Source organism: Gracilinanus agilis, chromosome 4, assembly GCF_016433145.1.
Source record: "Gracilinanus agilis isolate LMUSP501 chromosome 4, AgileGrace, whole genome shotgun sequence".
Taxonomy (NCBI): domain Eukaryota; kingdom Metazoa; phylum Chordata; class Mammalia; order Didelphimorphia; family Didelphidae; genus Gracilinanus; species Gracilinanus agilis.
The window spans coordinates 312,735,650-312,762,800 of NC_058133.1; the positions used below are offsets into that span (position 1 = coordinate 312,735,650).

The following is a 27,151-nucleotide window of genomic DNA, read 5'->3' on the forward strand; positions in this document are numbered from 1 at the left end:
GAAGGAAGGAAGGAAGGAAGGAAGGAAGGAAGGAAGGAAGGAAGGAAGGAAGGAAGGAAGGAAGGAAAAAAAGCATTAAGTACCTGCTATATTCCAGAAACTGGGTTAATGCTTTGCAAATATTATTTCATTTGATCTCATTTGAATTTCCTTTTTGCTTGTATTTATGTCCCTATCCCTGAGCATAGTATCTGGCACATAGTAAATGCTTAGTAAATTCTTGTTGACTTGTCAACAAGTCAACTGAGCTCTAATTGCTCCATTGTCTTCCTCTATATAACTCCTGTCATTAAACTAGATAACATTTAAAATCTTTTTTTTCAGTTCTCATAAGGTCTTCCTCTGTCAGCAGAAAATGAACAGTACCAAGGGATCATCTCAAAACCATGACGAAAAATCCTAGCCCCTGGTGAAAATTTACTTAAGTAGTAAACAGTGTGAGGAACAGAGACTCTGGAATGTCTCAAAACCAGTGTAAAACACTACTTCGGCATCTTTAGGCATTTCATGTATCATGGACTTCCAAGTCAAGCAGATTGCCAGTCAGGTACATCTATATGGAAATGGGCAGCAAACAATGCTCTAACAACTATGAGGAAGTGATTTTATTGCAATGGAACCCTCGAGGAGTGGCAACCCCTGCAAGGTGGAGAGGAATACTCATATTTCACAAGGGTGCAAATACTGAGTCCCAGAGGAAGTATAATTTCTCCCCATGGTATCCCTCTATGTCTCACAATTGTCCACTAGCACCAAGCCACCTGATACAACTGTAAAAATGGGAGTACTAGCCCCTCTTCCTCAGTCACCCTGAAGCAAAGCCTGAGGGGTTCTTCATTAGGACTCCACACTGTCCCTCTCCAATGTTCACTGCCCAGGCTAGGCCACTTGCTTAGGAGAGAGAGGCACCATTACAGCCCTGGCTCTGTCTTAATGAAGAACCTCCTTCCACACCAGACTTCAGGCTGAGCAAAAGAACAGGAAACTGATACTAAACAACAAAAAAATGTATTGATGTTGTTGTTTTCTCCTCCACAGTCAAGGCTTCTCATCCTTGGAGATAAGTTGAAACTTATGATTTCATTGTCACATGTAACTCTCAGGTTAGGAAATTCCTTCTTTCAATGCAGATTAAAGCCTTCTTTTCAACTTATAAATTTAGAAAGTTGCCCAGAGCACTGAAAGTTAAAATGACTTGCCTAGGATCACAAGACCAAGTATGTTCCAGAGGCAGCACTTGAACACAAGCCTTCCTGGACTTATAGCCACTTCCTTTCTTACATGCTATAAAACCTGTAAATTATCTTGTGTACTACCATTTGCCTACTTTTCCTTATGCATGACAATTCAAGAAGTCCCCTAATAAGATTAATTTTATTATAGCTACATATAGCATACCTTTAGCCTCAAGGTAACCATTATTGACCCAGCAAAACTGGAAATTCAGGCTACTTCAGACAATGCATACTTTGCTCCTTCATACAATATTTTGCCCAGTGAGTCTTTTCATTCTTTTAGTAATTTTTGGCAACTCTTCTCTGAACTCCCTTTAAGCAGTCTTTCTAGCACTGGGGGATTTGGAATAGAATACTGCCTTGTTCTGTGACACAATGCCTTAGTGTATATAACCTCAATTTTACCTGGTCCTTTTAGGGCATATTTCACTTCAGACATCTAATTGGCTGTCTAATTTCATTCCCATGTATCCCCTCTTTCTTTTTATCTGCCCATATTTCTCCCGATTAATGAAGTCTCAGTTTGCCTGGCTGGATTCCTCTCTGTAATTTGTACCTCATATTTTGGATTCATGCCACCTCCTGAACTATGCTGATGCTTACAGTCCTTCACAATGTAAGAGTTCTCTCCTTGTTTTCCAACAGAATGACTCCAAATCTGAGGCTCTTCAGTTAGAATTCTTGAACGGTATATAACAAACAATATAAGTTACCAAAAATTTCAAGCATAAGTCTCTAAGGACAGGCTTAAGTAATTTGGATTATTTTCTCTGGCATAAAAATCATGGAAGGATATAGTAATCAAAAATTTAAGATACAATGTATGTGTGGTGTAATAAAAGGACCATTGGACTTGAATGTGGTGGTCAAAAGACATGGGCTTAAATCTTAACTTTGCTGCCTGTATAGCCAAGAGTAAATCACCTGTATGAGCCTCAGTTTCCCTATCTGTAATATGAAAGTAGTAACGCTTTCCCTGCCTATTGGAACTGTTATAACAACAACATTAACAGTAATAGTTGACATCTATATAGTTCCTATTATGTGCCAGGTACTGTGCTAAGAGCTTTACAAATACCATCTCATTTGAATCTTTTGACCAGCCTGTGAAGTGGGTGCCATTACTATCCTCTTTTTTTCAACTGATAAAACTGAGGCAGAAAGAGGTTATGTGACTAACCTAAGGTAACATAGATAATAAGCATCTGAGAGAGGATTCTCTCCACTACACAGCCTGACTACTTCTGACATAAAAATTAAGTGAAGGGGGCAGCTGGGTAGCTCAGTGGATTGAGAGCCAGGCCTAGAGACGGGAGGTCCTAGGTTCAAATCTGGCCTTAGACACTTCCCAGCTGTGTGACCCTGGGCAAGTCACTTGACCCCCATTGCCTACCCTTACCACCCTTCCACCAAGGAACTAATACACAGAAGTTAAGGGTTTAAAAATATAAAAACAAAAAAAATTAAGTGAAATAATGAGTTTTATAAATCACAAATAAATGTAAGTGATAATCATTATTACAAGAGAATGATTGATTCCTTGGTTTTCTATTTGACCCATAACCAAAATAAGATGAAATCAATCAATCAACATTTTTTAAAACCCTTACCTTCTGCCTTAGAATCAATACAAAGTATTGGTTCCAAGACAGAAGAGTGGTAAGGGGTAGGCAATTGGGTTAAGTGACTTGCCCAGGGACACATAGCTAAGAAGTGTCTGAAGCCAGATTTGAACCTAGGACCTCCCATCTCTAGACTTGGCTCTCCATCCACTGAGCCACCTAGCTACCCCAGTCAACTTTTAATAAACAGCTACTATTTGCCAGGACAAAAAGTACAGAAGGGGAATTTCTGTTCAATAGCAGAAAATATTTCCAATGACACTGAAACAAATTACAAAAAGAATCAAAAGAAGCCACCAGATATCCTGACGTTTTGCAATTCATCTGTGGCTATTTATTTCAGCATTATAATTATTGTCAATTCTATTCTTGTATATGTATTAGAAATACAAAAACAAAATGGGTCTCAATACGATTTAAGAATGATACTAAGCATTTCCTATATGCCTATATATAGATACTGTGCTAGATAATGAGGATACAGAAGCAAAAAAGGAATGGATCCTTCCCACAGGAGCTTATATTCTACTGGAGATCACACCTTGGGCTCAGATATATAAGTACAATACAAGGTGATTTGGAGAGAGAAGGGGAGAGGGAGACAAAGACAGACAGACAGACAGACAGACAGAGACATAGAAAGAAAGTGGGGCCAGGCGGGCAAGAAGAACTTAATGTAGGAAGTGAAAACTGAAGGGAACCTTGAAGGAAGCTAAGAGTTCTAAGAATTAGAAGGTAAGGAAAGGTGCATTCCTCGCACTCAGAATCATGAGACCTGTGTGAAAGAACAGAGATAAAATGCTGAGTTGGAAACAGCTTGATGAGCTGTTTCCAGGTGATATAATTACAAGTCATGTAATGTTCATGAAGAAGAGAGAAATAAATTTGGAAGAGTAAGTCTCCATTGGAGAGGGTTTTAAATGTCATTCTAAGGAACTTCTATATTGTTCTTTTTTAATAACCCTTACCTTCTATCCTATAATCAATATTAGTATTAGTTCCAAGACAGAAGAACAGTAAGGGCTAGGCAATTAGAGTTAAGTGATTTGCCCAGGATCACACATCTAGGAAGTATCTGAGCCTAAATTTGAACCCCCGATTTCCCATCTACAGACCTGGCTCCCTATCCACAGAGCCACCTAACTGCCCCCTTTCTATTTTATACTAAAGGCAGAAAAAGTAAAGATTAAGACAGTGATATAATGAGACCTATGCTTTGAGAATATTATTATGAAAACAGCATAGAGAATAGATTGTGAAGAATCTGGAATCAAGAAAATGAGTAATTTTGCAGTAGTTCATATAAGTTACAAGGACTTGAAATAAGATAATGGTTGTGTGAATGATGACAAGGTAAATAATCTAGCAAGCAAATATCTAAGCAGATAAAAAATCTAGCAAGATGTGCAGGTGGTGCAATAGGACTTAGCAGAAGATTATATATGGAAGAGAAAAAGGAAGAGGAAGGAGTCAAGAATGATTTCTTATACTTAGCAGCTAACTTCATGGATGCAGTCATCCCTCCACTATTACCTGGAATTTTGATTCTTCTTACTTCCATAACAAGGAATGTCTTTATGGACAAAATCACCTTGTAGCAGGAGTATTCTCAGTACTCTGTTTCCTAAAAACTCCTATATTGCCCATAAGAAATCTTTTGTTGTGATTTAGTTGTTTTTCGGTTGTATCCAACCCTTCGTGACCCCATTTGAGTATTCTTAACAAAGATACTAGAGGAATTCTTTCTCCATCTCATTTTACAGATGAGGAAACTGAGGCAAACAGGGTTAAATAATTTGCTTAAGGTCACATAACTACTTAATGTCTAAGGCCATATTTGAACTCAGGAAGAGAATTCTTCCTGACTCCAACACTCTATCCTAGCTGCACATAATGGATCTTACTCATATTTAATTCTGCAATAGACGAAATGGGGTAGTGGATAGAGCAATGGACTTGGATGCCTTAAAACTTATTTTTAACTTATATTTATTTTTATTTTTAACTTATCTATCTTTAGATAAAAAATATCTGTATTTTATACAAAACTGGATTCAACTTAACTCGTCTGTGCCCTAGTTGACTTAGTAAAATGAGAGCATTAGACTACATGATCTAAAAAATCCCTTCCATCTCTGATCATATAAATAATGTTATTGCAACACTCTAGCATCCTCTAATAATAGTTTCTTTTATTATCCCTGTATGTTTTATCACTCACAATCTTCTCAAAGTGCTTTTGGGAAAAGTCCTAGAATATTAAATGATGTAACAAGTATGTTGGTCTCTCTTCATCCTCTCTAAACTGTATTGCTTGTCCTGAAAAAATTATGAATACAGATATTCCAGGTATTTATTGGATTGCTTTTAGATATGAACTAGTTTTTCCTCTGATTTCCTGATTTTTTCTCATTTCTTCTAAAAAATGTGGCCTTTAAAAGTACTCATTTAAAGCATTAGAATATCTTCTCAATTATTAACTGCTTTGTGTTGCTCTTTCTTGCCTGTAGCCCCACCTTCCCTTTCCATAGCTCTAGCAGTTCCAGTGCTTTGGGGCATAGGTTTCATTCGTGCTGTATTCCCCATGCCATTCCCCCCAATTTCCCCTCCCCATCACCTTTCACTGACATAACATTCCTTTTTTATTTTCCACTTGATTTTTTTTAGCCCTCATTACCTCTTCTGCTACTGATTTTCTTAATCCATAGATACTTGCCTTTATCCATAGAGACTGAAAAGAAACATTCACAAAGAAAAAATAGATCCTTTAGTTGAACATTTTTCTTTTCAAAAGAACTATAATCTGTATACTTAAATTTTATAGCCCCTTATTAAGTAGTTCAGTTTTATACCTTTTCACTGGAGTTTCAATCAGAAAAAAAACCTCACAATGATTCTTCTATATCTTTTTTGTTGTTATTCAGCCACAGAATGCTTGTGTTTTCTGGTGTCAAGGGATATTATTATGGAAGTAATCTCATTCCAGGGCCTGAGGTGGACAGTCCAGGGACTGACTCCTGAATGATTGCTCTCACCTCATTGGCTGCTTGCTCCATGGGGCTTAGTGATGTACAAATTGAGATATCTGTTGCAACTAAAAGATGAGAGCCTACAGAAGTAGTAAAATTTGGAAAGTAGGACCTTTTGGACACTTAAGTGGTAGGACTTGGGGGTCAGATGGGCCCTTGCATATCTATCTACTTGATGTGACCAGAAAAGATCAGCAGAGACCAATATTCATTTTCATTATATCCTCATCAATTTCTTTTTCCAGTGAACAAATGAAAGAAGAAAGAGAAAATACTTTCTGTTACCTCCTTTCCTGGATAGACTTGCTGAGAATTTAGAGAAAGATAAGAGAGGAAGGCAAGTTGGTGCAGATGAAGTCCATGAAAATTTGAAGAACTGATAACACAATACATTCTTCCTTTCACCATGTGAAATTAGATGTTCTCTAAGCTCCCTTTAATATTCTTTTATAATCTGACCACTCCTTCCTTTAGTGGGGTTTTCATGTGCTGAAATTCTACTATAATTATGAGCGAATTCAGTCACTCTAGCTTCTGCCTCAGTTTAAGTTCACATTCCAGGACTTCATGATTTTCGTTTTCACAAATTTTTCTGGGTTGTTGCTATGATATTTTCCTTTGCAGCAGTTCTCAGCTCTTTTAAAAAGAAAAGTGTTCAACTAAAGAAGGATCTATTTTTTTCTTTGCGAATGTTTCTTTTCAGCTCCTATGGATAAAGGCAAGTATCTATGGATTAAGAAAATCAGTTAACAGATGAGTTAATGAGGGCTAAAAATATTCAAATAGAAAAATAAAAAACCAGTAACTTACATCAGTAAAAGGTGATGGGGGAAAGAAAAAGACAAATGATATAGGAATGAAACCTAAGCCCAAAACAATTGGAGCTCTAACAACTTTGAGAAGAGAAGATGAGGCTAATATCAAATTGATCCTTTTGAAAAGTTATGTTATTTTAGATGAAAATCTATTATGAAAGAACATTTGGACTTGGTATCAGAGAATCAGGGTTCAAATCCTGCTCTGAAGCCATCTGTGTGACTCTGGAACCTTCCCTAGACCTTTTTATTTCCTCACATAAAAAATGAGGAGTCCCTTACAACCCTGAATCTATGATCTCATAATGGTTTAATTCCCTGAACCATTAATGAAGTAAGGGAAAGTCACATGCACACCGTTAGTGGATTTTTTGCTTTCAGTTAAACAAGAATAAGAATAACTGTAGTCCAAGTCTTTCATCTTGCATAAAAAGAAGCTGCAGCCCAGAGGAGAGAAAATAAGTTGCCCAAGGTAACATAGGTAATAAATTTCAGAGCCAGGATTTAAATCTCCTTTTTAAACCCAGACTTCTTTATATTGAACCATACTGTCTCATCAGAAAGGAAGGAAAAACTGAATATTTCCAAAAGAAATAGCACCAGTGAGATATAATTCTTGGTAGAATAAAAGAGAATAGATGCCTCCAAATTAAGTTAAAATGGCTTTCAACTTCTACAGTGTTGTTAGAAGAGAAAAACCTCTAGAGGAGTTTGAAAACAAAAAGTCTAATGGGTGACACTGGCATATGAATGTAACCTAACAAGAAAAATATTTTTTGAAGCTACATTCACCATTTCTGATTTGGTTCCTTATCTTTGGTTTAATTTCACTGAACTTTGACTTTTGGTTCTGATCTGAATTACAATGAAATTATTAAATAAGATCTGCTATTACCTTTGCATATTTTGGTGACTTTAAACATTTAGACTCTCATAATTGGCATTTATTTTTTAAATTAATTCAAAACTATGACTGTTCCTTTGATTTTCTCTCCTACTCTCTGGCTAATGAACTTTGTTTTAATTTTGGTATACTATAAAATATAGACTATTTTTTCTAATACCCTTATTTTTTTCTTGGAATCAATTCTAAGAATCAGGCACTAGGCAGAATTTCAAATGCCAAGGACTAGGTAAATGGGATAAGTGACTTGCCCACAAGCTAGGACATGTCTGAGGCCAGATTTGAACCCACATCCTCTCCACTCCAGGCCCGGAACACTATCTACTGAGCCACCTAGCTGTCCCAATGTAGAGAATTTTTTAAATATTCTTTGGAATGAATATATATATGCACATATATACACATAAATATCCATTATTCTATTCTGATCAAAGCTCTTTTCTATCAAAGATTGCAAAAGCAAATGAGGAAATGAAAATAATCCTAACTTTGGAGTCAATTTCAATTCAATAAACATTTATTAGGCAACTACTGTACAGCAGTGTAATAATAATGAGAGCCAATAACCAATGTTTGATAGAGGAGAGAGAGAGAGAGAGAGAGTCTGTATGGTGAGACTCTCTTCTAGCTCTCCCCTCACACTGAATGTACTCTGGAGATTTTAAGGGGGTATCACCCCAAAACTGGGTGACCTGGATGGTCATGCCGCCCCACAAGAGTTAGGGGCAAGGCTTCCCTATAAGACAAGGTTTGTGGTACCCCAGTCCGATCCCAAATAAGGACGGGGTTCCCACAAACCTCCCCCCCCATCAGTTAAATTCACAGCGGGTGGTCCAGCTTCAAGATGGAAGTAGCCAGACCAAGCTGTGGTTCCTCTTCTCCCTCGTAGTCTCTCTGGCACTCTGGAATACTATCTGACTAATGAATGGCTTTTATTATTTACAATTCAGGGATTGGGGAAAGGAGTGAAGGGCAGAGGGATTTTAGGGTGCCTTCTTCACTATTCCTATGGGCTCCGTCACTTAGGTGGGAAACCCAATGGTTCCCACTTTTTTTTTTGTTTGTTTTGTTTTGTTTTTTTTAAACCCTTGTACTTCGGTGTATTGTCTCATAGGTGGAAGAGTGGTAAGGGTGGGCAATGGGGGTCAAGTGACTTGCCCAGGGTCACACAGCTGGGAAGTGGCTGAGGCCGGGTTTGAACCTAGGACCTCCCGTCTCTAGGCCTGGCTCTCACTCCACTGAGCTACCCAGCTGCCCCCGGTTCCCACTTCTAAGCTTCTCCTTTCACCTCTTCTCCTTCTGTTTCTATTTCTATTTCTATCCTTTCCTATAATTGTTAGTTTTGACTGAAAGGGGGTCACTCAAGCAAGATTGGGTAATGGGTGAAGGAAACTAAGAGATTGCTCCCAAAATGGAGGCCAAAAACTTAGCTAACTCAATGATTGAAGTCTTGATAGTTGAGATGCAATGAATGACTTTGATCAGGGAATCAAGGTTTCAATTTCCAAAGAAAGATCCTCAGGAAGCCCTCAGGACTGGATCCAAGCTGGGATGTCCTCCTCCTCTCTCCTCCCAGGCCTCCGCCGGAAGACCTCTCCTTCCTCCTCCTTCCTCAGGAGCATTTCCCAGAATTCTCTCTGGTCTCAACTGTCACCAACTGTCACCAACTGTCAGTCACTCCTTCTCTGGCTCCTTTTGTCCCATCCCCCTTGCACAAATCCCATCCTTACCCCAGGCATTAGGCAGAATTTCAAATCCCAGCTTTACTTCTCTATTTAATAACTTGGCAACCATAGACAAGTCACTTGAAATCTCTGAACTCTCATGCTTTTGTCTATGAAATGGGATAATAAATCACTGTCCTATTTCACAGGGTTTGGGGAGAAAGCATAATATGTAAATAGAAATTATTATTGTCTCTTGTGTTGCTAATATTTTCATAGAATTCTAGAGATGGAAGGGGATTTTAAGGCAGGCATATCAATACACTATTGGTGAAGCTGTGAATTAGTCTAACTACAGTAGAAAGCAATTCTGAATCATGCTAAGAAAGTGACTAAAATGCTTATCTCCTTTCAAACATCTTCTCTTTCACTTAGTTCTTTTTCACCCTGGGCAGAATATTTAATTTCTCTGGAGTTTAGTTTCCTCATCTGTAAAATTAGGATGTTAGACTAGATGATATCAAAGGGTCTTCAACACTAAATCTAAAGTCCTATCTCCTAGAAATCCCTTTCATAGGCATATACCTCCAAGAAGGTCACAGATGAAAAGAAAGGCCCTGTATGCAAGAAAATACTTATAGTGGCATTTTTTTGTAGTAGCAAAGAATAGTAAACAAAGTAGATGCCTCGCAATCAAAGACTAGAAAAACAAACTAAGGCACAGGGGTGTAATGGAATTTGCACTGTAAGAAATTACTATGAAGAGGTCAGAGAAGAATGGAAAGATATGTGAACTGATGCAAAGTGAAGTAATTATCACCAAGAAAATCAATCCATCAATAAACATTTATTAAGGACCTACTATGTCCCAAAAATCATACTAAGCTCTAGGTACTGTACTAATTGCTTAATATATACAAAAACTAAAAGAGCAAAAAGAGAAACAAGAACAAAATTAAATTAAATACTGTTTAATTATGATAAAGCTTAACCCTAAAAAAATGAGAAAATACATCAATCACCTTTCTTTCTGGGAAGAGGCATGGATATGAAAGCATGCGTATAAAACATGGCATATGCTGAAACACTCTGTTGGCATTGACATTCATAAGAACTACCTTTTCTTTGTTGTTGATCCTTTGCTTTTATTCTTAGTAACAAAGAAACTCTCTAGATGGGGAAGAAAGGAGGAACACATTTGTAAAATAATAATAAAATAGTATGATAATAGCATTTATATAATACTTTAAGGTTTATGAAACGTTTTACACTCTACTTCATTTGATTCTCACAACCCTCTTAAGTAGGTGCTCGTTTTTAACCCCATGCTTTAGATGAGAAAAATAAGACTAAAAGAAATTTAAGTGATTCGCCAGGGTCTGAAACAAGATTTGAATATAGGTCTTCCAAATTCCAAATCCAACACTGTGCCCAGTAAGTCACCTTAGTTGTACTATGTGGATGACACAAAAATAAAAGACCAATTAAAATAAGTCTCTTAACTCCCATTGCTTAACCCTTAGTGCTCTTCTGCCTTGGAACCATACATAGTATTGATTCTAAGACAGAAGGTGAGGATGTGGGTTGGTTGGTTTGCTTTTTTAAGAGGAAAAAAAATTGCACCTACCTCAGAGGGTTCTTGTTAGAATCAAATGAGAACATCTATACAATGCTTTACAAATCTGAAAGCTCTATATAAATACTAGCTAATATTATTATTATCACCATTGCCTTTTTACCCCAGATTACACATAGAAAACTGGTAGAAGGTGGAACAAAAGCTGGGACCATCCTTAGACATAATACTTCAAGGCTTACTCACACTTCCATCACTGCTCGTAAAGGGAATTCCTTCAATTCAGTTCCTCCTATCCCATACCTAACACTCATTTCTCCAGAGAGACATCTGAAGAGTGTCAAAAGGATGCTCTTCTTTCTCTCACCTAACCACTGTATAATTCCCAGGCAATACCCAGAGGAGGCTCAAGCTAATAAATTTATGTGTTAGGATAATTGTTAACCTGGATGATCCCAAAAGGATTCTAAATGCAGGATTTTTGAAATCTAATACTGCTTTGACATATGGAAACCCTTCACAGCATAGTCTACTCAGAGCAGGAAGGGAATTTTATTTGAGGTTATTAGGTTCAAATTAACTGTTGTAAAAGTTTTCAGGAGAGGCCATTCACCTCCATTTCTTCTACAAGATATCTAACCCTCCAGGTAGATTTCACCATTGAGGATAATGATTCTGTTTGTCTTTCTAGACTATCTTCTCTTTCTTTATTCATCTTGTTTCCCTAGTTTCAAGGTTCCTGTGTGTTTTACAAAAGGAACTATGGATACGACAAACATATTTATGTATATTAAATGTTTTATATGTTGATGTATACATTTCTATTAAAATATATTCATTTTGCATGCTGAATACATATATTAATAGCTATACAAGAGTAGCCCTATGCTAGTGCCTCATCACAGCACTGAAACTGAAGGAATAAATCTAACCCATTGAAAGTTCCGCTAGCATTTATAGAAATCTTTATAGCTTACAAATCAGTTTATGAATGCATCTTTTATCTGACTCTTGCAACAACCCTTGGCAGTAGATGTGATTATTATCCCGCATTTTACTGATCAGGAAACTGAAGCAGACAGTTTAAGTGACTTGCTCAAGATCAATAGCTAGCAAGTGTCTGAGCTTAGATTTGAAATCAGGTCCTCCTGCCTCCAGGTCCAGTGGTCACTGAACCACTTAGCTGCTACCAGAACTCTGAAAGCTCAAAGTGCTATACTTACATATGGTATCAACTTAAGCTGAATCTTCTAAATTTATTAGCAGCTAGGTAGCCCAGTAGACAGAGTGCCAGGCCTGGAATCAGGAACTTATCTTCTTGAATTCAAATCTGACCCTAGACACTAGCTATGTGACCCTGGACAAGTCACTTAATGTTGCTTACCTCAGTTTCCTCATCTATAAAATGAGTTGAAGAAGGAAATGGCAAATTATTCCAGTATCTTTGACAAGAAAATCCCAAATGAGATCACAAAGAACTGGACACTACTGAAACGACTGAACAGCAACTAAAACTTGTCCAAGTACACACAAATTAATGAATTAACTTACTGAGAATTAGTTGCTCTCAGGTTCTAGTACTGAGGCAAATGCAAAAATTCAAGCTAGAGTGAGAGCAAAGGATAAAGTCCCTGCTTGCTTCCGTCCTGATTTCCCTCTCTGCTGGCATAAATGCCCTGCCAAGTAATCTCTACATTATAAGACAGACTGACGATCTGATTATTTTGTAGTTGTTTGGTTGTTGTTCATCCCTTGGTTTCAAAGAGGACAAATGATATCGCAAGGGTGATATCTTAACTTGCCCATCAATTGTGTTTAAGTGAGGCAGAGTTGCACAAAGTCCTTGATCTCACTCTCTCTTCCAGAGTCACTCAAGTCCAATGGCAAGAAAAAAGTCAGGAAGATTGGTAATGGCCAGAAGCAGAGTGGATGGCCTTGATGCCTTCAATGTTTGACCAAGGTCTAAGGGCTCCACAGCAAAAGATCCTGGTCAAAAATATTTGCTTGAGACCTTAAAAATTCTGAGTTATGCCACTCATGGTCACTGTCCATTGTTTCTTTCAGATACCATTGTTCTCATCGCTTCAATAGCAGTTGTTTCTGCAAAAACTCAGGGTAATATTTTTGCAACATCTGCACTCAGAAGTCTTCGTTTCCTACAGATCCTCCGCATGGTGCGTATGGACCGAAGAGGAGGAACTTGGAAATTGTTAGGTTCAGTTGTTTATGCTCACAGCAAGGTAAGCTTGTTTTCTGCCTCACCCAGTCAAAATTCGTTCAAACATTTTATTGGATATGTGCCATAGTGAGAAAGAAGGCTAGATGTGGAACTGTGAGTCACAGGTTCAAATCCTACCACAGATATTTTCTAGCTAAGTAACTATAGAAAAGTCACCCTCCCAGAACCTCAGTCTTCCCAGCTATAAAATGGCTTAGTAATACTTAGATATAGATATAGATCCTGTATCCCGAGGGCACTGTAAGGAAAGCACTCTGTAAACTTTAAAACACTATGTAAGTATAAATTGTCAATTAAATGTTTCTACGATACTAAATTGAATGTTACAAATAAACATACTGATTTGAACTCCAAATCCTGAAGCTAGAGGCTGATTGATGTTGCTGGGTCATGTATTTTCAAAATTTGATCATAAACCATATACCAACAACATGCTTTGTGACATGGAAGGCACTTGGTTTTTGACATAATCTACCCAACTAAAATTCTGTATCTACGTCAAATGTAGGATTAAGTATGGTACAAAGAACAGGATATTGGGCTTGGAGTCTGGAAGGCCTGGGTTCAAATCATCCACTTGACATTTATTAGCTGTGTGACCTTAAGCAAATCACAACTTATACATGCCTCAGAAGATGCCCTAGTACTTATTTACCAAATCATAAGTATATATTCTACATTGATGGAGGGAGTTCTCATATGAGAACATAATGATAAACCCCTTCACATATGACGACATGTGCATGTATGAATGTATATTTCCTTTTTGTCCATCCTGTTTAAAAATCTTTCATTCCTTTTGTACCTAGGAATTAATCACAGCTTGGTACATAGGATTTTTGGTTCTTATTTTTTCATCTTTCCTTGTCTACTTGGTGGAAAAGGATGAAAATAAAGAGTTTTCTACTTATGCAGATGCTCTCTGGTGGGGTACGGTAAGTATGAAAATAATCATTTCTTTAATCATTGGAGGAACACCATGCATTGATTATTCTGAATAGCTTCACTGAAAACTATTAACTTACGAGAGGCAAGTTTCGCATATATGTACCATGTTAAGGACTGGCAATTGATACATAACACTTGCAGGAAAACAAATATGCAAAGTAAAAAAGTAGAAATCCACCTATAACCTGTGAAATAAAAATACATAAAAAAAGTGAACATGGTCATTTGAGGTCTCAGATGTATGTAGTAATGTATGAATACTGCAGTAGTTCAGAGTTCTAATATTTCCTTAGCTCATGCCATATACTAACTAATGAGACAGATCTCAATCTCCCTATCACTTAAATAGAAAATCACCAACAAATCAATAAGCATTTATTAAGCATCTACTATGTACCAGGCATTGTTCCAGACACTGGAGATACAAAGAAGAAAATAAAAGTCACCATTCTTACAGATATCACATTTTATTGGGGGAGAGAACATGTTAATAAACAGAAACCAGATAGAAAGATAGATGGATGCAGAGATGGATAGACGAATGAATGAATACAAAGTAGATACAGAAAAATACAAAGTAAATGTGGAGAGGGAGCCCTTGGAGCTGAGAAGATAAGAAATGGCTTTAAGAAAAGGCTTCAAATAGAATGTATCATGAGAGTAGCATTTTGAAGAAAATGAGAAATTCTAAAGTGGAGCTAAAATGGAAATGAATTTCAGGTTTGGGGAACAGCCAGGGCAAAGATATAGAAATGGGAGATGGTGTGTCATGTATGAACAACAGAAAGGAAGACAATCCAGTAGGAGTGTGGAGGACAGAAATAAGATTCTTATATGATAAGATTGGGGAGGCAAGTGGGGGCCAAGCTATGAAAGCCTTTAATGAGTAAACAAAAAAAGGCTTCTGTTCTGATCATAACAGTTTTAGGAAACCATTGGGATCCTTTCATTAAGGTAGTAGTGGCAAAATCACTTTGACTATTCTGTAGAAGAACCAAATGGGAAGTGTCATTAAAAAAAAAGAGGTAAGAGAATACAGAAGGAAAGAGTGGTCAACAGTGACTTCAAGAGTTATTATGAGAGGGGAAGCTAGGTAGCACAGTGGATAAAGCACCAGACCTCAAGTCAGAAGGACCTGGGTTCATATCTGGCCTCAGGCACTTCCTAGCTGAGTGACCCTGGGCAAGTCACTTAAATCTGATTGCATAGCCCTTGCCATTCTTCTATCTTAGAACTGATACTAAGACAGCAGATAAGGGAGAAAGAGAGAGGGTGATAGAAAGAGAGGGACTGACAGACAAGAAGACAGACAAATAGGGAGGTGGACAGGAAGAGAGTCAGACAGACAGACAGACACAGAGACACAGAGAGACACAGAGAGAGAGAGACAGGAAGACAGACAAATAGAGGAAAGGGGGAAACAGAGAAGGAAAGAGAGAGGGCGGGAGCAGGAGAAGGAAAGGGAGAGACAAACAAAAAGGCAGATAGAGAGAACAGGTGGGGAGAGAACGTTACTATGGACAAAAAATTGGAGGTAGAAGAGACTGGAGACAAACAGAAGAGTAGGGAGTCTGTAGTATTATATTCAAGAGATGATATGTCTGAACCAGGGTGGTGATTGGGGTAGTAGAGAAAAACTGGATGAATGCACAAAATATTGTAGAAACAAATGTTGCAGCAATTTTGGATATGTGAAGTGAGGGACAATGAAGTGTCAGAGATAATACCAAGGTTGCAAACCTAGGTAATTGAAAGACTGATAACACCATTGATAGAAATAGAGAAGTTTGAAGAGTGGATGAGTTTGGATGAAGAAATAATCATTTCAGTTTTGGACATGTTGAGTTTGAGATGCTTTCAGGATATCCACTTTGATATATACAAGAGAAAATTGGCGCTATGAAACTGGAATTCAGCAGAGAGACTAAGTAGAATATAGGGATAGAAAGGTCATCAGAACAGAGGTGATAATTAAAATCCGTAAGAGTTAATGAGGTCACCAAGAGAAAGGCTAGAGCAGGAGTTCTCAAACTAGTGTCCTTGAGGGTTCATGAATTTGGATGGGGGGAAAAATTACATCTTTATTTTCACCAACCTTTAGCTGAAATGTAGCTAAATGAAATTCAATTATTTAAAAATGTGATTCTGAAAAGAAGTTCATGGGCTTGACCAAATCACTAATGGAATCCATAAAACACAAAATAGTTTGGGAACCCCTAGTGTAAAGAAAGAATAGAAAAGGGCATAACACTCAACCTTGGGGTGAACCAACAGATGGGGGCATGATATGAAAGATGAACCCACTAATGAAACTGAGAAGAATGTTCATACAGGTAAGAGGAGAGCAGTGTCACAAAATCCCAGAGAGAAAATCCCAAAGGAGTGAGTAGTCAACTGTGTGGCTTCCAGATTTATTATAACCAAAAATGTCATCATCTTTTGGTCAAGCTGATGATGAGCTGACAGACATGCAGTCTATCTCCATGCTCATTCTCAAGCCCTCAAGTTTGGCAAGATCCATTAGATTTTGGCTCTGCTCACTTAGTCTTCAGAATGATAAGACATCAGGGTACTCAGGGGACAAACTTAATCCTAATGAAAAGTGTTAGAGAATCACTCAAGCTAGCTCTGGAAATCCTGATTTTTTCCCCTTGCATTCCCTAATAAGCTCACAGATTTTAGACATTTTTTCCTTTCATTTTTTGTAATGTTGACCTATATTCCTCTAGGCATTACTTTCAATTAAGAAGGTCAAACAGAAAAAAAATGACAAATAGAAATCATCTTATGAAAATGCAAAGCATTCTCAGTTGTCCAAAGCTTCTGCAAACTTCTTTGATTCCACAACAAATCCATTACCACACAACAAATATTTATTCCACAAAGGTGAATTCTCTGGAAAAATCATTGATGACTTTTATTGTACCTTAGATTATAGACAAAACAAAAGGAAAAAATGAAAATAAATTGACATTGCAATACTGGCAAAGGCTTTTCTACTGTCTGGATCAAAAAAAAAAAACAAGCAAAGGGGGGCAGCTGGGTAGCTCAGTGGATTGAGGGCCAGGCCTAGAGACAGGAGGTCCTAGGTTCAAACCCGGCCTCAGCCACTTCCCAGCTGTGTGACCCTGGGCAAGTCACTTGACCCCCATTGCCCACCCTTACCACTCTTCCACCTATGAGACAATACACCGAAGTACAAGGGTTTAAAAAAAAAAAGCAAATTATTATTCATTCACACAAGTAGATCTGTAATCTCTTCAACTGGAAGTTGTCTTCAATGCATCTACCAGTATATCAGAATCAGTCATTCCTCCCTCCTGCCCCTGGTTGTAAAACACAATACTTGAATTCTTTATGGATATTTTCATGATCTCATTAGTGTCAATACTCTCACCCCCTATGCAGATTGCAATCCCTCAGTACCTTTCCATCTCATGAGATTATTACCCACATTTCTCTGTCAGTCTTCCATAAAGGATTTCCCATAATGTCATGGCATATGTTGTCTGGTCCTTTTTCTATTCAATGAAAGGTATGACATCAGATTGTCTGTTATGTCTCGTTCTCATCTCATGTATAACTCACTCCATTTTCATACATATCACACAGTTTACATTTTCTAAGATTCTTTTTACATGTCAGTATTGTTAATATGTTGGGACCAACTTGCATTCATCATGCGTATTCCTTTGCCCATTATGTCTCCAAAGACTTTGATATGGTCAAATGATTCAGCGTCAGAAACTGATATCCTTTTTTCAAGAAGAAATGTCATCAAAGAAGAAGCATTGCTATCTGTTTTGCCACAGCACCCTAAGGACCATGCAACCTTTCCAAATGCGTTGAAGCTGAAACTTTCTATATATGTGTTGTCCCCCCCCCCATTTAGAATGTGTGTTCCTTAAGTGCAGGAACTTTCTTATTTTTCTATTTATATTCCTAGATGGTCCTTGAGGGCATTTCCATTACAAAGATTTTACTGGAGGTGATTTTGAAATCTCCTAGACTTTAATACAGTTAATATATTGGTGTCTGTGATTTGGAAAATTTGAAGCTCACCTTCTGTAAAGACTCTTTCTTACCATCAATAGGGAATCCTTCCTAATTTGGATTCCAAGCAGGACATCCTCCATGACAATTGCAAATGCCTTAAGTGAGCATATGTCTCCATGTTTCATGCCTTGCTTGATGCTGACTCAGAGCAGACTACAAAACAAAGTTATTTCCATGGTCACATCTGCTACAGAATCTTATGATTTAACATATGCATTGTAGACATATTCTTTGAAGAGAGACTTTAAGGATAAATTTTGTTGCACTGAGCCAGATTTTTTTTTTAATCAACAAATAGTGGAGCAGGATCTTATGTTTTCTACATTGGCAATGTGACTATGAAGATCTAAGCTGCTATAGAAAACTCTGTACAAAAATATCTGGTCCCTTCTCATATTTTCATCATAGCAGCCCTTGATACATAAATAGACAGTTCTCTTAAATGGGTAATACAGATGAAGAAGCACACATACAGTTTGACAGCTGCTGGCATCTTTTTGGCCACCTTTTAAGGGTTTTGTCTTATTTCATTAAAGTTCAATCCTTTATCTCCTCCATTAAAAAAAAATCCTAACCTCTGATAGTATCCATTCTAAAACAGAAGAGCAGTAAGGGCTAGGCAATTGTGATTAAGTAGCTTGCCCAGTGTCACACAGCTGGGAAGAGTCTTACGGTCACATTTGAACCCAGGACCTTCTGTCTCTAGGCCTGGCTCTGCATCCACTGTGCTACCTAGCTATCTCTATCTTCTCCATTATTTTTAAATTTTTTACTCATTAATGTAGTACCTAAGTACTCATTAAGATATCTTAAAAATTATTGCTTTGGTACCTTTAAAATTGTTTTAATCTCCAGTGTAGATTTCTTTTGTTTGACTATAGTTGGGTTCAACAACACAAAGACTTAGTCGTATACACCTTTGTACTTTGGCACTTGGTACTGACTTGGTAGAGGCCATTTATCAGTGTTGATAAGAATAAATTATTACAAAAATACAAACAGATCTCTTTCTTTTTATGTCTGGTTTTTTTCCCCTAATCTTCCAGTCACATTTACAAGTATTCTCAGGATAATGTGGTTTAACTGGGTCTCAGTGGCTTTCCCCTTTGTATTTATTTTGTATTAAAGACCTTGTATTTATTTTGTATATTTCTCATGTAAAGTTATATATGTATATAGTTTCCCCTGATTGAAAGTAAGCCCTTACAAGCAGAAACTGTTTTATTTTATCCTCATATGCCCAGATACTAGCACAGAGCCTTCTACATGATAGGTGCTTAATAAATGCTTATTGGTTTGCTGATTTATTGAGGGGTAGTTCCTTTTTGCAACCATTTTTAATGTTTTGTGAAGCAATACAATTTGTGATCTTCTATCATATTCCCCCATAATATTTTGCAAATGAGATTGTACTCAAAATTAATGGTGGCTTTGAATATCATACTTCTGCTTGACTAGAAGATCAAATGACTTATTGGAGGAGGAGGTTTCTGATCTCCTGATTTTCTCATTATAGTAATTTTTGCATTGGTGAAACACTTGTAGTAAATGGGAGTAGATTTAATGTCTTTGCTTTTACATATTTATTTATATGTTTTATTATTTATATATTTCCTATTTTTTAGAGGGGGGGAGTTGAAAGCAGATCCAAGTTACCATAGTCACATGCAATGTCATATTTTTAGCTTTATTCTAATTTGAAACTAATTTTTGATTTTTTGCTCTAAGCAGTTGATCGTTGTACTGCAAAAAGTCATTTTCTGTTTTGGGCTATAGCCAATTTTATTTTTTGAGATGATATTTAGTGCTAAAAAATGTAACAACACCCTCTAACTTTCTTCTTGAAAAAAATAATACTTCAGGGCTCCTGTGTGAGGCCTCTGACTGAATAGTTTAAAAGCCTTTTGACCTTTCTCAATTCTCAGTCTCAAAGATAATTTTCCAACGTAGTTGTAGCATCTTTCTTTTGCATCGAAAATATGGTTTTTTTATTTAGTTTGGAAGCTCCAGTTGAGTTCATCACAGAATCTCTCTAACAATTTATCTTTTGCAACAAATGTTAGAAGATCAACTTTCACTGTTTCCATGCTTCTCTTTTATCTTGCTCATGATGAGAGCTAAGGTCAAGTGCCCCATTAAGTGATATTTCTTGTTACTTTTAGGTGCAAAGAGAAATCCATTCTTTTATTTGCCTGGCCAAAGAAAGCTTGTAAACTCTCCTTCCATATATTTGTAACTTCTTTGTGTTATAACAAGAATGTCAGTATGGACATGGTTCCATTCCTCTGATAGCATCTGCTTCTATCAGTCATGGGACAAAGATTGCACATTAACAATACCAGAAAGTTAGTAGATGATTTAAGAACTATATTATCTTTAGCTTCTCTCTAACCCTCCTCCCTTGTTTTCTGCCCCTCTGACACCATCAGCATTTTATTTTATTTTTTAAACCCTTACCTTACATCTTAGAAGCAATACTGTGTATTGGTTCTAAGGCAGAAGAGGGCTAGAAAAAGGGGGGTTACGTGACCTGCCCAGAGTCATACAGCTAGGAAGTGTCTGAGGCCAGATTTGAACCCAGGACATCCTGTCTCCAGGCCTGCCTCTCCATCCGCTGAGCCACCCAGCTGCCCCCCACCATCAGCATTTTAGAACAAGACTGAGAGCCACTTTGTAGTTTTATCTAGTTCACATGTCATCAAAAGAATGAATCACTCAGTAGTCAACCTTCCAGTGAAGAGCTTCTCTGCAGTGATCTAAAGTAGCTCCCAGACAGCAGGCATAGGCTTTCATTAGATCCATATGCAAAGCTTATCCAAGTGGTTGGAGCTCAGGCTCCACAAGAAAGGCATCGTTTTTTTCCAGTCCATCAACAAGCCTTTATTAAGTTTCTGTTATGTGTCAGGCACCATACACAGTGCTGGAGCCCGAAAGAAAGGCAGAAGCAATCCTTGCCTTCAAGGAGCTCACAGTCTAATGGAAGCAACAACATATATAGAAATAGCAACCTTGAAGCAACATATGGAGTGGGCAAAAAAGGTAACTCTATAAGGAAAGGCTCCAGCAGCCAGAGCAGACCAGGAAACGCTTCATGTGGCTTTTGAGCTAAACCCAGGCTCACTTCCACATCATGATGATACATCACAGTAGGATTTTTGTGAATTCTAACAATGTGTGAGTTCCTTGAGAGCAGGAACTACTTTTATCTTTCTTTAGATTGCAGGGCTTTGCAGAATACCTTGTGCAGTAGGCACTTAATAAATATTTATTGACTGACTGACTGACTCATAGAGCTTGAATCTGGGATTTCATTAGTTCAAGGAAGAAAAATCAGAATTATTTACCTCCAGAGTTTTTAGCCTGGATCTATGAACTGGTTACAGATAGATACATAGATACTGAAGAAATAGGGATAGATGTAGAAGTAGATAGGAAAATAAATAGATAAATAGAGATGGATAGATGGGTAAAGATCTAAATAGATGGATAAATAGGTAGATAAGTAAATGAATAGATTAATGGATGGATAGATATAGATGGAAAGATGGATAAATAAATGTTAAATGGGTAGCTAGGTAAATAAATAAATGAATGTATGATGGATGGATGGATGGATGATAGATAGACAGATATAGATAGATTAACAGATAGATCACAGATAATTATGTTTAACATCATTGGTTTTCTTTGGAAGTCTATATATTTATTTTATGAATTGAAATGCATAGTAATGTTTTCAATATCATAACGTAGGACTTTGTATGTTATCTGGGATGGGGCCCATAGGCTTCACCAGACTGCCAGAGAGGTCCACACAGAAAAAAAAGTTAAGAACCCCTGATTTAACTAGAAACTTTTTTTCTTTGATGAATAGACATGAATAGACATTAGAACTACAAGAATTCTGTTAATTAAATAATTTGATTTTCTTTTATAACTTTCTCCCAGCCTCTACCACTCCAAACCCACTCATACACTAATGGACATTTTGCATTGTTCATGTGCACACGGGCACACACAGAGAGAAACACATGCACACAAACAGCCAGACAACAAAACAGAAAACCTGAAGGAGTGCAGTCATCTGACAAAATGGTTGCTTAAAATACCTTTTTGTGTACAAGGCAAAAGAAAATATATGACTCATAGGAAGATAAACTGTGTAAACTGAGAAAAACAGGAGGTTTTTCTTGCCAGCAAAAAGGAGACAATTGATTAACTAAACCTTGAAAGCTATGTATTTTTATTCCGTTTGGGGTATTTTTTTCCTTTACTCTTTTTTAAAGAATTCTAATGTATTTAAATTACTAAGGCACTCAAATGAATTCTTACCATTAAAATTCAATTTCTGGTGGGCTCAACCTGACAGAGTCTTTATCCTCCTTTCCCATTAGCATTCTTTTTTTTTCCTCCCTACTAATAAGAATCACTGTATTGTGCGTTAAACAGTACGTGGGAAACTCTTAATATGCCTCTCACTTAGTCACCAACTTGTTTCTTTTTGCCAGAATAACCCACATAGCATTTTCTTAAAAGGTCATATCTGTGACATTCTAAGGGAAGTCAACACATTTTCATTGATTTGTTTATTTGTAGTGCTACTATTTTGACTGATGGTGGCCCTTACTTACCAGCATCTTGAATGGCTTCATTTTGCCTCTTGAGGGGAAAAAAATTCTTTCTGTCTCTGTCTCTCATACATACAGATACACACACACACACACACACACACACACACACACAAATTATTCTTTAATACATGAGTAAAAATCTTACAAGATTCTAAGCTTCTAGAATTACAAAGCTCATTCAATCCAACAGCATCCAACTACATATGTTTGTTGATAGTAATTCATTAAATATATCAATCTGAAGACTAAAAGTTGTCACTCTGGTTACAGAGACAGAAATTTTTATTTTTAAAAAGTTAAGAATTGGGGGCAGGTGGGTGATTCAATGGATTGAAAACCAGACCTAGAGATGGGAGGTCCTGAGTTCAAATTTGACTTCAGACACTGCCTAGCTGTGTGTCCCTAGGCAAGTCACTTAACCCCTATTGCCTAGCCTTTACCACTCTTCTGCCTTGGAACCAATACACAGTATTGATTCTAAGACTGAAGGTAAGAGGTTGTTGGGTTTTTTTAATGGTAAGCATTGATCTGAAGAATTTATGACAAAAAATGCGATATAATTCCAGAGAATGAACTTCTTGAGTTGGAATGCAGGTCAAAGCATACTGTTCTTCACTTTAGTTTATTTGTGTTTTTATTTGGGTGTTTTGATTTTATATGAGTATTACCTTACTCAGTGGTTCCCAAACTTTTTTTGGCCTACCGCCCCCTTTCCAGAAAAAATATTGCTTAGTAGCCTGGAAATTATTTTTTTTAATAGCAATTAATAGGAAAGATAAATGTACCTATGGCCATCACCACCCTCCTAGATCACTGCAGCGCCCACCAGGGGGTGGTGGCACCCACTTTGGGAATCACTGCCTTACGTCTATGAACAACTTGGAAGTATATGCTTTTCATGATAATACATGTATAACCCAGATCAAATTGCTTACCAATTGGATCTTATAACTTCAGAAAATGTATGTGGAAATTATTATTATACATAATTGGGAAAATAAAATCTTTTAAATGTTTTTAAAAGGCAAGAGTATCATCTAAATATTTTATAAACATCTCCTGGTGACTCCCTCTCCAAAGCGCAAGAATAAAAAGCATTTTGGTTTTAACTAAGACCCTGAAACAAATGAATGACTCAATTCTCTAATAAGCAAAGGTTCTAGACAGAAAAGGAAGCATTCCTATCAAAGGTCAAGGAAACCTAGTCTCAAGGGCAGGGTTCAGATCAAGGCATGAAAAGATATATTCAACTAACAGATGACAAAAGGCAAAAGTGTCAGGCCAATCAGACTGAAACTAGGAGCTTGGCTAATTGTACATGTGGAGACATAGAGCATGTCGATTTGATGGAGAAGAAAGAGAACAAGACTAAAATATAAATGACTTGAGCTCTAGTCTCATCTCTCATAGTAACAAACTATGTGATATTAGGCAAGTCATGTCAAGCTCTCTGAAAATTAGAAAATTCAAGAAATCTTAAGAAGTTTTCTAAAAGAGGGATTTAATCTAGCCTTGCCAGTAAGCTTATTTCTACATGCTACGGACATGGAATGAGTGGCGTAGCAGATAAGTCAGCCTTGAAGTCAGGAAGAAGCGGGTCCAAACCATGTCTCTGGCACATATGTGACCTCACACAAGTCACTGAACTTCCTAGTGCTCCAGGCAACTTTCCAAGAATATAAGTCACAGACCAATTACTGATTCTCATTCAGTAAAGGGATTTTCCATACTAGTAATCAGAGACCTCACAGGGCTATCTTCTCAACTCCAGCTCACTCATCTTACAAATGGACCTAAGACAAATTGAAGTGAACTTAAATTAAGTTAAGGAAGAGAAGTAAAAGGAATCTTTCTCTGTCATGTCTATATTAATTTGTACACGTATACTTAAGTAAAACTATGTGTAAAATCAGAATGCATTTTAATTGTTTTACCATATATAAAAATAATGTAATAAATCTTCTTATAAGTTTCTTAAGCTATAAAGAATAAGACTCTGTTATAAAAAGATCTATCAATATATTAATATAGTGTGTGATTACATGATATGTGATATATATAATTAAATAATATGTAACAACACATTCTATCATATGCACTATGTTTCAATTCATTCCCTAAAATGTCTACATAGAATAAAATGATAAAATGCAGTTAGCTAAAAATAAAAAGATTAGTCCTTTACCCGACCAAGTACTTCCACTGTAAATAGTCCTAGAATAAACATATCTAGTCATAATTTATTAAAATATTTTTTGCATGCACTATATCCACCTCACCGCTGATAATCTGTCCCTTTATTTTCTCTGGCAATCCTGCACTCATACTCACTCTCATCTGTATGTGCATGCTATTCTTAAGTATCAAAATAGACAGTTGACCTGAGTGGTCAACTGAGTGGTCAAGATTTATAAAAATCTGGAAGAACTGTCAACATTTCGATCATTATCCTTCCAGTCATCCAGATAATCTTTGACTCTTCCCTCTCTTTTACCCTGCCCCCTATACAGTTAATTGTCAAATCCTGTCCATTTTGCCCCCAATAATATCTGTCACATTTGACACCTTCTCTTCACTCGTGTCACCTCTACATGGTTCATGCCCTCATTACTTCCCATCCACACTTTTACCAAAAACCTTCTAATTGGTATTTATCCTTCCAGGTGTGCCTTTCTCCAATCCACCCTCCACATAATTGCCTCAATCATCTTCCTAAAGCATTTTATTATTCAGTCACTCTTCAGTCATGTCCAACTCTCGGTTGACCCCATTTGGGTTTTCTTGGCAAAAATACTGGGATGGTTTGCCATTTCCTTCTGCAGCTCATTTAAAAGATGAGGAAACTGAGCCAAACAAGGTTAAGTGACTTGCCCAGAATCACACAGCTAGTAAATGTCTGAGGTCAGATTTGAACTCATAAAGATGACACTTCCACATTCCAAGCCCTGTATTCTATCTACTGAGCCACCTAAAGTATAAGTCTGACCATATCACTCTGCTGCTTAAAAAGCTTCACTGGATCCTTATTGCCTTTAGAAGAAAACACAAATTCCTTAGCCTGGCAATTAAGGACCCCTACAATCTGGCTGCAACCTACCTTTCCAGACTTCTATAACTCCCTTTCCTGCAATATATAATCCAATCGAATTTGCCTACAAAGTGCCCTATCTCAGTATCTCTTCTCCCTTCTCAATACCTTTACCTAGGCTGTCCTCAATATATATTCCTTCCTTACCTGGGACTCTTATAATACTCACCTTCCTTCGAGGTTCAGTCCAGCATTCATTTCCTCTACAAAGCTTTTCCTGATACCTACCACCACCATCCCCGAGTATTTAATGCTTTTTTTGTTGCTTATCTTAATATTTCCTTATATGTTTGCAGGTAACATAACTGAGTAGAATATGAGTTCTTGGAGGACAAGGACTCATTTATATGTTTGTGTCTGTATCTCCACCACTTGGCTCTGTGCCTTGGCATAGGATAGACATTAATGTTCTTGTTTATTCATTTAAGTCATGCCCAACTTTTCATGACCCCATTTGGGGTTTTCTTAGCAGAGATACGAGAGTGGTTTTCCTTTTTTTTTTCTTTATCCCATTCTACAGATGAGGAACTGAGGCAAACAGGGTAAAGAGACTTGCTCAGGGTCACACAGCTAGTAAATATCTGAGGCTGGATTTGAACCCAGGTCTTCCTGACTGCAATCCCAGTGCTCTATGCAACCTAGAAGCCCAGATGCTTAATATATTTTGTGAATTGAACAAATTAAAGTCCAACACTTAAACTCCAGAGCACCTTCCCTTACTTTTCCTAACACTTGAATTATAATGGCATGTAGTCCTCCAAATCACAAAGCAATAGGAAAGGGGAAATAAAAACTTTAAATGTACCAAAGGACATGCCAAGATTCCTATTTCATTGTTTAATCCTCTCTTCTTAGAGGCAACTAGTTTATGAGGCCGATACATAGAGAACTGGGCCTGGAGTCAGGAAGATGACTTCAAATCCAGACTCCAACACTTGCTAGCTATGTGATCCCCGGCAAGTCACTTAACTTCTGTCTTTCTGGGTTTTTTTCGTCTGTAAGAGTGGGATAATAATAGCACCTCCCACCCAAGGTTATTGAGGGAGAAAATCAAATGAAATCATATTTGTAAAACATTTAACACAGTGGCTGATGCACAGTAAGTGCTGAATCAATGCTTGTTTTCTTCCTTCTCTGGGAAGTCAGCTAGATGACTTGGTGGATAGAGAGCCAGGCCTAGAGAGAAGAGGACCTAGGTTCAAATCTGACTGCAGTTAGCTCCTAGCACCGTAACCCTGGTCATGTCACTTAACCCAAATTGTTTAGCCTTTACTGTTCTTCTGCCTTGGAACTGATTGATACTTAGTATTAATTCTAAGACAAGAAAGAAAGAAAGAAAGAAAG

The 27,151-nt window shown here is 37.3% G+C and overlaps 1 protein-coding gene across 5 annotated transcripts in view; it reads left to right on the top strand.

Annotated features, from left to right (window-relative positions):
• Nucleotides 1-27,151, top strand: part of KCNQ5 (potassium voltage-gated channel subfamily Q member 5) — a 705,402-nt gene that overhangs the window by 559,195 nt on the left and 119,056 nt on the right. For all 5 annotated transcript variants that reach the window (XM_044676058.1, XM_044676060.1, XM_044676062.1 and 2 more), the window contains exons 4-5: nucleotides 12,910-13,085; nucleotides 13,894-14,019. In XM_044676058.1, coding sequence (XP_044531993.1) covers nucleotides 12,910-13,085; nucleotides 13,894-14,019 — 302 coding nt within the window. The remainder of the gene's footprint in view (nucleotides 1-12,909; nucleotides 13,086-13,893; nucleotides 14,020-27,151) is intronic.